This window comes from Engraulis encrasicolus, chromosome 13 (assembly GCF_034702125.1).
Source record: "Engraulis encrasicolus isolate BLACKSEA-1 chromosome 13, IST_EnEncr_1.0, whole genome shotgun sequence".
Taxonomy (NCBI): Eukaryota; Metazoa; Chordata; class Actinopteri; order Clupeiformes; family Engraulidae; genus Engraulis; species Engraulis encrasicolus.
This window is the reverse complement of record NC_085869.1, coordinates 32,797,346-32,807,345: the sequence shown is the minus strand read 5'-3', so window position 1 is coordinate 32,807,345 and position 10,000 is coordinate 32,797,346. Positions and strand designations below refer to the sequence as shown.

The following is a 10,000-nucleotide window of genomic DNA, read 5'->3' as shown; positions in this document are numbered from 1 at the left end:
TGGCTGGCTGTTTTTTCTCTCTCTTTCAGTTCGAGCTCTCGAGTGTGAAAGAAAGCGCGCGTTTACTCCCCGGCCCGTGCGCACAAGCAGGGCTCTAAATCAACACCAGCCAACTGGCCAAATGTTTAAGTTTTGCTGGCAGAAAATACCACTTTACTACACTTTGACCCATTAGGGAGTGTGTGTTTGGCCATATGACGGAAGGTCCGTTAGATATTTCAAATGTCCGGTATTCTGCAATACAGCCGGCCACTTGTCCGGCCGGTAAGAATTCTAGCGTGAACACTGGCCTGCATGTTTATACAGTCTATTTAACTTAGATTTCGTAACAAAATACTTTAATGGCTTTAATTTAAGGGCTTTGATTTGTTATCATAGATCACCCCTCCTTATAAATAAAATTTGAAATTTCGGGCTTCCCTCGGGCTCGGGCCTACACATCCAATAATTAGTCGGCCTCGGGCCGGGCCCGGCCCAATTCCCATGGGCCCATGTCGGTTCGGGCTTGGATTTTTTTACCCGTTCTTACCTCTGGTGCGTGCGTGCGTGTAGGCTGAGCGCATCATGGAGGCTCTGGAGCTGTACAGGGAGGAGACCCAGAAGATGGAGGAACACGAGGCCGCCTGCAAGGCAGCAGGGAAACAGGTCCGATCGTCTCCCTCACACACACACACACATTGTAATACTTTTATTTGGATCTCATCAGAAAGACAGCATTAGCAGGTATCCATGTATATGTCAAAGGAACAACCTACTTCCACAAAGGAATCATTCTTCTTTTTAGGATGTATGATGGTTATGTCCGGTGTGTTTGGAATATTGCTGATAAGGGTTTTATCATTACCACGCACACACACTGGTTCTCTCTCACCCTTTTAATCTCTGGCTATGGACACACTATGCCGGATAATTATGAATACACATATCCATAGTTGAAGTACTTTAGTGTTGATCAAATTTGTGGCGGATTTCCTTTTTCGGTTTGTGGGATTTTTCAGTAACAGCACAGTCTATTTATCTCATTAGCTGCAGTGGGTTTTGTGTGTAACAGCTGTGTAATATCATGTGTTAGTGTTGTACTTGCACCATGAAATGACTTTTATTTTTGACACCTCTGTGTCCGGCTCTTTATGTTTTTTACCCTCCAAAGCTTCCTCCAATGAAGGTGAACCCCATCCTGGCTGCCTATGGCAACATCTCTGTAAGTACTTTTAAGATCAAAAGAAACACAACACAGACTCAACAGAGCACAGAGCAACATAGCCTCTCACATAAGTATGTTTGAAGGAAGAGGCTGTTTCTCTAAACTCATACAGTGCTGTTTGCAGGGTGGTGTTTTAATTTAGCTGTAACTATGAGTGGGTCTACTCTTCGCTCAATATAGATGCACAGTAATGGGCCTCAGCCTGTCCATTTGTGGAACTGTAGAACTAGAATCAAATTAAAAACTGAGTGGCACTAAATTTGCAAAGCTAAAAGTGTTTGACTTTGTGTGTGTTTGTGTGTGTTTTGTCTCCTCGTCTGCAGCCTGCCCGCTACGTGTTGGACGTCATCAGGAAGGTTCGCTCCAGGTGAGGTTTATCCGTTACCATGGAAACCCCTTGGCCCTTTGACCAGCTAGCCTGCTAATGTGTTTGCACATCATTGATTGAGTAACAACACTCAGCTCAGTTCTTAAGCCCACTGGTCTGTTTGGTAGATAATACCATCATCATTGTGTTTAGTTTTTGGGGATTGTTTCTATGGGGGGAGAGAGTGTTTTTTATCATGTGAGACCCACACACACATCCATCATGGCTCAGTATCGACAAGTCTTGGCCTTACACTACAGAATTAACAGATCCATAGAAAGTGTATTAGTACTGATCATATCCCCCAGTTTAATCTGATGATGAATGACTGTTTGGTCCTCCATTGGATTTGTTATGAACTGGAACACAGGCTTGTTGATGTAAGCAGGCCATAACTCTAGTGTTATAATGATACAACATGTTAGTTTGTGCGTCAACTAGTTTGAAATGTAATGTTTTTTGTCTGCCTTACTTACATTCCTTACTTTCTTTCATTTTTCATTTATTTCTGTCTGTCTGTCTGCCTGCCTGTCTCTCTTTCTTTCCCTCTCTCTCTCTCTCTCTCTCTCTCCTATAGTGAGCTGGAGGTGTCTCTGCTAGTGCTGCCGTTTCCCTATGTGCCTGACCTGCTGAAGCTCTTTAACTGCTATGTGAAAGACGGCCAGGAGGTGGAGCTGGTGTGCCGCTGCCTCTTCTTCCTGCTCCGGTACGGTGCAGTAGGCTGCATTTACACAACTCCCAATTCAACACAAGAGGCTCTCTGTGTGTTACAACTTCCAATGCAATCAACAGTGTAGTTGTAGGCAACTGAATATTTGGACACGGTACATAAAAACTAATGGTGTGTGTGCGTGTATGCATATGTGTTCGCGTGTGTGCGTGCGTGCGTGCATACATTGCGTGCGTGTGCGTGCATGCATTCACACACGCTGCCACTTACAAGACCTCACAGTTTTCTCCCTCATCTTGGCGCAGGATCCATTTTGGCCAGATCACTAGTAATCAGATGCTGGTGTCGGTGATCGATGAGCTGAGGGTCAACACCATCTCCAAAGTTCGAGAGATCCGGGTGAGTGATTCTTCTTCTCCGCAGAACGTCGAGTTAAACCATACTGAACTCAAGAAGGTTTCATTATTTTGCAAAGACACCACATTCTGGCTTTCTGAAGCAGGTGTTTATCTTGTATTATTATATGGTGTGACGTCATCGGTCGAATGCTCCATTCATTTCAACGGGGCTCCCCAACGTTCGCACGTCTGTTATTTTTCGATAACGGACGGGTTGGTCTATAACAGACCGCTGTCAATGGCAACAAGACTTTTCACTGCTAAAGCGACTTTTCAACAAGACTCTAATCAGCTGCTGTGATAGACAACACCTGTTGTCCTGGCTACCTAGCTGTTGCCTAGCGGTGTTCCACAATGGCACTGTTTTGTTTTGCGCAGCAACAATCTTAACATTAAATAGGCCTAAAGAAATGTCCCCGCCATGTGTGAATCATTTAAGTATATCCATATAATAAGCGGGTTAACTTTCGGCGAGTCGGTCGCTTTGTGGAATAGCAGCACTTCAGAGAGAACAAGACCCCTCCGCTCCGCGTCGGGGTCTAAAGATTCTCTCTGTCGTGCTGCTATTCCACGGTAGCGACCTTCTCGCCGAACGTTAACCCTTACGTATATCTTGTATTGGGTTATCAGAAGCAAACACAGAAACTTGCCACTGCATGTTCGTTTTTCTGTATTTTGTGGTGGACTGAATGGCCTATTACTGCTGCTCTTTAAGTGATTATACCCCCTTTATTACAATGTAATGTGATGTGAATGCAATGAAAGTGAAACATTGAATTGGAGGATTTCCTGACATACTTCTCTATCAGACTCAATAATATCATTTGCTCCAGTTATCAAGTATTCAGCATTGGAATACATTACAAACACTAGTTCTGACAAATTCAATAATAAAATATACATTCATGATCAAAGATAAAACAATGATTACCTCTGCCAAGGAGGTTATGTTTTTGGTCGCGTTGGTTTGTTTGTCCGTTAGCAGGATAACTCAAAAAGTTATGAACAGAGTTTGATGAAATTTTGTTGTTGGAAATGAGAAAAAAATAGAAAATCCCGGACCACCAACAAAATTGAATCTCTTGTTCTAAGTTATATTATAGGCAGGCATAGGATTCCACAGTGTGTAGATGTTATGGCATCAGTGACCCCATGGCCTTGGCGGAGGTCTGCACTCTCTGAGTGCTTCTAGTTAAAATTTGAAAATGGTTTTCTTAACTGTCCGTCATGATCATGTTGCATTCATGGTCTGTTCCCCTGGTGTTCCTCACAGGATGTTCTAGGCTTCAACAGCGCCGGGCTCCAGTTCCTGCAGCGCGAGATCGAGAGCAAGGAGGACGTTATGTTCTTCGCTGACGCCACCAGCCACTTCGAGGACAAGAGGAGGAAGAGGAAGAAGAAGGAGAGGGCCATTCTGTCTCTTGCATAGATGAAAGAGAGAGAGAGAGAGCGGAAGGGTCCATCTCATTACCTTACCTCCCATCCTCTCCTTTTGCTTATGGTCTCATGCTTTGCCGACGTCCCTCCTCAGTGGAGAAAACAATAAAGTTTCCCCACTCTCAACCTAGGCGAACAACTTTTGGGGTACTTTTCCCCATTCAACATCCCAATTGCAAATGAGACGTCTTGCCTCGCATCATGAGGCCACAAACAAAAGGAGAGGCTGTGAGGTTAGATATTGAGTTAGACCGAGAGTCATCTTGTCACTGACAGGAGGAAGAGGGGGAGAGAGACATGTTGTCCAAAAAGGAAGATGAAGAACAGAAAAGTGTCATTCCCTCTGAAATCACTCAGTGGTAGAAACAAATTGAAAGCGGACTGGACTATTTCCCATAGACTGCCTCCTGCACCTGCACAATCACAGTGCCGATGTGTGTGTGTGTGTGTGTGCTTTTTTTCTACAGCAAGACTACATTTTATAACACATGATTTGCTGCAAAGTATAATATTGTACTGACAAAAAAAAACCCTGTGAGGGTGTCTTGACCTCTATCACTGCTAAATGTGTATGGCTTGTCAGGCCTTTCAAGAGAAGTTATTTGTAATAAAGTGCAAAAACAGCCTCGATGGCAGGCCTTGTGAAAGGTTGAATGTGTATCGCAGGTCCCTTCAGAGCCTTTTACCTTCATTTTAAGTACATACATCTCGTCTAATGCCTATATTTTGGTAAGACCTGACATTTTCTTCCTGCCGCCCTTGTTAATCTCTCTCCCTCCCTGTGTCTGCAGAAATGAGGCCAGACATGTGGTGATGTATGCTTTTTGCTATAGCTTTTCCTGTACCAAGAACTCAGGGGAGAGAGAGATTTTTTCCTTCAGTAGGTGTGCGTGCGTGCGCGCGCGTGTGTGTGTGTGCCTGTGTATGTGTGTGTGTGTGTGTGTGTGTGTGTGTGTGCGCGTGTGTGTGGTTCAGTAATACAGCAATGAAGGTTTGTGTGTGTGTGTGCGTGTAATTCAGACGTGTAGTGGTCCTGTTCTGAGGCCGTGGTGAGAGCTGTCGCCAGAGGCCTGGACCACCGGCGCTCCACAGGCCTCAACGGAATGGAAGGGGGAGTGGGATTGGAGTGGGAGAGGGAGTGGGAGTTTGAGCAGGATTTGAATGGGAATGGAGGTTTCAATTATTTCTCCCAACTTCCCTTAACTGCTGTCATGGAAGAAATGGGAACGGGTTATTCGGATATAGAACACCAACACTCTCTCCATCTCTACTTCTTTACATCTCTACATCTCTCCTCTCTCTCCATCTCTCTCTCCACCTCCCTCTCTCTCTCCTTCCGCCCCTCCCTCGTGCCCATGTTTTTCCAAGCCATGATTTCTCTATGGGAAGCAGATTGGGCAGTAGTGGGCCTGTGGGCAGGATGCAGGTAGACTTTAACACGCTCGTAACTCCAGCAGAATTTACAGTTACTAGGCCTCTCCTATGTGGCACCCATATTTCATGGCTTCGTTCAGGGTTTGTGTGTGTGAGTGAGACATAGAGAGAGAGCGAGAGAGAAGGGTGTTCTATGCAAAGCATGGCAACACCATAGGATACCTTGACACCCCCCCACCATGACGAGTCACTGTTGTGTAGTACATAGCTCTCTCTCTTTCTGATCGTGGACTAATGCTCGCCGCTTGTAAGAAAAAGTATATGAAAGATGCAAACTGTTGCCTCTAGCGAATCTTTTGCGTCACTACTTTGAGACTTAGAGACCTGTGCTCTCTTCCCTGTACTTCACTGAGGCCAATGTCCTTTTGGCGTGGCCTGTCCCTCTAGCTGAGCTACAAAGCACTCCTGGTCACTGTCAGAGAGTTAGGGCTAGGGCTGGTAACATAAGTTTGATAGTATTCATGCCCGGTGTCTGACTTCAGGCTTGGCTGAGTATATCTGCAAAAAATAAAGCAGTCTTTATGTTTTTGTTATTCATAAAAGATTCAGGCCTAGATTTTCATTCTGTTACAGGCTACAAAATACATTTTGTTTCAATTCAATACTTCAACACTTAAAGAGTTACATTTAACATCTATTCTGCAGTGGTGGTCCTACTCTTTCACAGTAGAATTATGCTGCAACATACGGTGTACTTTTAGTAGCTAATTTCGATAGAACACCACCACATCATATATATCATTCCCGGCATTTGTTAACAGGCTACATAGTGAAAATGTTTTCATTAGTTTAGTTAGCTTTACTCAACACTACTAGAGTCAAAAGTAACCATCCATAGTGTAATATCCAAAGTGTTGGTCCCACTCTTTTTTAATGGTAGAATACTAGCGTTAACACTGCAACATACAGTCTGTGCACTGGCAGCTCATTTCGACAGAACGCCAGCACATCAAACGCATCATTCTCGTCCGCGCGTTAATATGGCCGTCACGAGGAAAGGCCCCTTGAGGTAATGAGATTACACATCACAAACACCTTCGCCCCTCTGTTCAATTTTCTGCCCGGCCTCGCGTCGCTAGACTAGAAAACAAATGAACTGTGTATTTATACGGCCGTAAAAAGCCTGACAGCTTTTATGGGGGAACATTTGCTCTTTTGACCATAAATGTCACACCTACCAAGATTAAAAATTCCTAAAGAGGATTTTTTTCCCCTTCTCTCTCTCTCTCTCTCTCTCTCTCTCTCTCTCTCTCTCTCTCTCTCTCTCTCTCTCTCTCTCTGTAGAACTGAACGTGTGCTCCTGGTAGGTATGGTGTGGTGTTTGTCACAACCACAGTCTGATTTTGTAATTGGAGGTGTTTGGAAAAACTGTTACAGAAGGAACATTATTTAGTGTTAAACAGAGTGCTGCATAATGCTGACCCTGTGCAACAAAACATCAAAACATCTGTACGCTTGTGAAAACTGCCAGCTTTGAGTATGCATGAGTTCAGCCGTACAGCAGGCAATAGTACTGTTTGCCAACATGATCAGCAGCATGGGGGCCACGTTCCACCAACTGAAATCTACCACGCAAAAAGCCAAAGAAATTTCATAACGGCATGAAGTATAACGTGCTGGTTGACATATTTAAAACATTTGCCTCACAAACTAGGCCTGTGTTCAGTTAAGGGATCGATTGATTGCATGGATGAAGTATTCCGTTTTATTAATCTTTCTCAAATATTGCCTCATGCAGGCAGAGACAGAGGTTGTACACAGCTCACCTGAAAATGCCTGTGCTTTCTTCATATGGAATGGCGTACGTGGTTAAGATGAGATAACTTTACCTCAAGGTTTGGCAGGTTTTCAGGTTGGTCAGCCTTCAAAAGGTTCCACCATCAGTTGCTGGCCTGATCTGCACAGTTACCTATGACTGGTCAGAGGTGTTGTTTGACATATTGGTTGTGACTGGCATCAAGTCAGCTTTTGAGATTACTCAGTCTGTGCATAAAGGGACATAGGGTAGGTACTGTATACTCACTATTTACATTCATTGACATGCACGAACAGAAAGTGTAGGCTACATCAGGAAACAAAGGTAATGTTTTGATAATGATAGTTTTTCACAAAGATACTGTAGTTCTTTTTGTGACAAAACAGAATAGTTGGTGGTAATTTCTAAAAAATAAAAAAGGAAGCAATTTGAGATGAATCATGGTTGCAGCTATTCTACATTTTTTAAACTTAGTATTTGTTTATTATTTAATATTTATGCCATTTTGAAATGCTTTATTATTGCTGTGTCTGCACACCTACAGTACAGTACTGTAAGCAGACATCATGAAAAGTGTCAACTGCTTTGTTGCACAAGGTGGCAGCATTGGCTTTCTAAAGAGAGCCTTGCGCCAGGCCGAGTAGGAGGCCAGGCCTGTGCGCCAGGCCAGAATAGCATTTCACAAATCGCCTCTGCTCTGCTGCTCTGTCAAAAGTCAGGGGGGGTTGAATGGTGTCAGACCCTTCATCGCAGTCTCATCACGGTAAGGACATTTCCCCAGTGTTTTACACAAAAATACCATCACAAGGCCGACCTCGTTTGTATGTCAGTGTGCGCTCAGAAGCAAATCTCTCCCTCTCTCTCTCTCTCTCTCTCTCTCTCTCTCTCTCTCTCTCTCTCTCTTTGTCCTCAAAATTTGGGTTTCTGACAGCTGTTGATTAGCGGTTAGCGTTTCACGTCTCTGTTTAAACCATAGGATTAAGAACTCTGAGAAATTAACCCCTCACACCTGTCACGCGGGGCCTAACTGGAAGCATTTGTAGATATCGCGGGCAGAAATGGGCCTCCCTGGACTCTGATGCCGTCCAGTGAGGATTGTTTTTGCTTTGCAGCCAAAGGGGGGAATGAATAGCTATTAGCTGTGTGTGTGTGTGTGTGTGTGTGTGTGTGTGTGTGTGTGTGTGTGTGTGTAAACCGTCAGTCCAAAGTATCTCATTACTTCATGCTAAGCCCATTTTGAAAATATGGTCGCCTTACATCAGCGCACCTATACAATTCCCCATGAATATAGAGGTACGCGTGGCTGTCGACTCAAACATTTCGCTGCTATAGGCCTTTAGGCCCTACCCACCACTGTTTTTTTTTTGTTATTTTCTCGAAGTTACGCCATACAAATTTATCAGACACCTGCTACCTGCCAACAGCATAAATGAAAATTCACACATATTTTACATGTTATAGGAACCAAATCTGGCAAATAATTCTGCAAATAATTCAGCAATTCTGCGACGCTGACAGTTGGTCGTATAGTTGCTGTGGTCTCAGGGGTAATTTAAGCAGTGTCTCGGTGTGCGTATGAGAAATAGAGATGGTGTGAGAATGAGTGAGAAATATTAAGTGTGTGTGTGTGTGTGTGTGTGTGTGTGTGTGTGTGTGTGTGTGTGTGTGTGTGTGTGTGTGTGTGTGTGTGTGTGTGAGAGAGAGAGAGACACACACACAAAAGATATAGACCTACTGAGAAATGAATTTTACATGTGTATCGACACACAATACCTTGACCTCAAACACCTTGTGACAAGTGTCTGGCTTGTACCTAGATTCAGCTGAACAGTAAGTCTTCGCCATGGGACTCTTAAGTAGTGCTGTTGTCTAGAAGTGTTAAAGTTCTATGACAGGGGTGGGGAGCAATTCGGGGGTCCCGAGCGGCCCTTGAGGCCGTCTTATCTGGTTCCCGATATATATTTGTGAAGAAATCTTAGAAATTACATTTGCAACACAATAAAGTTATATTTTCAGGGGACCTAGTGAAGGTGGGGTCACACGTAAAGGTGGACACCTTCAATATAGGCCTAAAGTGCACGGTGGACATCCAGGTTTGTGTTCATAGTACGGCCCTTGGGGGACTTTATAAAATTTAAAGTGGCCCCTCGAATGAAAAAGGTACCCCTGATCTAGAAAGAGAACAAAGACGCCTAGTCAAGGCCGTTGAGCGCTTTGGCTGGAATTGGAACAAAACCCATCTGAAAGCCCCCCACACCAATCCCACTCCATTCTAAATGCTGTACATACAATCAGGGCTTGACACTGGCACCTGCCAACCGGCCAAACCGGCCTGGTAAAACTTGGCTGTGGCTGGTAACAATTTCAGTGTCACTAGCCAATTTGGCAGGTAGCTTATTCTATGGTATGACATATCAGAATAGCCTGTAATATACTGCACTTTGCCCCCTGTATATCAATTTTGTATCAATTGTTTGTAGAAGTTTGAGAAAACGGTCAGTTACTCCATTTCTATTTGTATGATTCATTTCCATGTAGAAAGCTGTGCACTCATCTTCTTGCTTTAGCACCTCATCTTCTGGTTAGAAAGTTAGAAAGCGTCATGATGAATAAAAAAAAGAAACAAAATCAAATTTGTGGCTAGTAGAATAGCTGAATGGCTTGTGACTTGGGAAAACCACTAGCCACAATGGCCAGCAAGCGAAAGTTATTGTCAAGCCCTGCATACAATGTA

At 44.0% G+C, this 10,000-nt stretch overlaps 1 protein-coding gene across 1 annotated transcript in view; it reads left to right on the top strand.

Moving 5' to 3' along the window:
- The window catches only part of wdr3 (WD repeat domain 3), a 23,844-nt gene extending 19,114 nt beyond the window's left edge, over window positions 1–4,730 (top strand). Inside the window, exons 22-27 of the mRNA XM_063213747.1 lie at window positions 553–645; window positions 1,151–1,201; window positions 1,528–1,571; window positions 2,149–2,277; window positions 2,547–2,640; window positions 3,913–4,730. Of these exons, the coding sequence (XP_063069817.1) occupies window positions 553–645; window positions 1,151–1,201; window positions 1,528–1,571; window positions 2,149–2,277; window positions 2,547–2,640; window positions 3,913–4,068 (567 nt within the window). The 3' untranslated portion in view covers window positions 4,069–4,730. The remainder of the gene's footprint in view (window positions 1–552; window positions 646–1,150; window positions 1,202–1,527; window positions 1,572–2,148; window positions 2,278–2,546; window positions 2,641–3,912) is intronic.
- The last annotated feature ends 5,270 nt before the right edge of the window (window positions 4,731–10,000 follow it).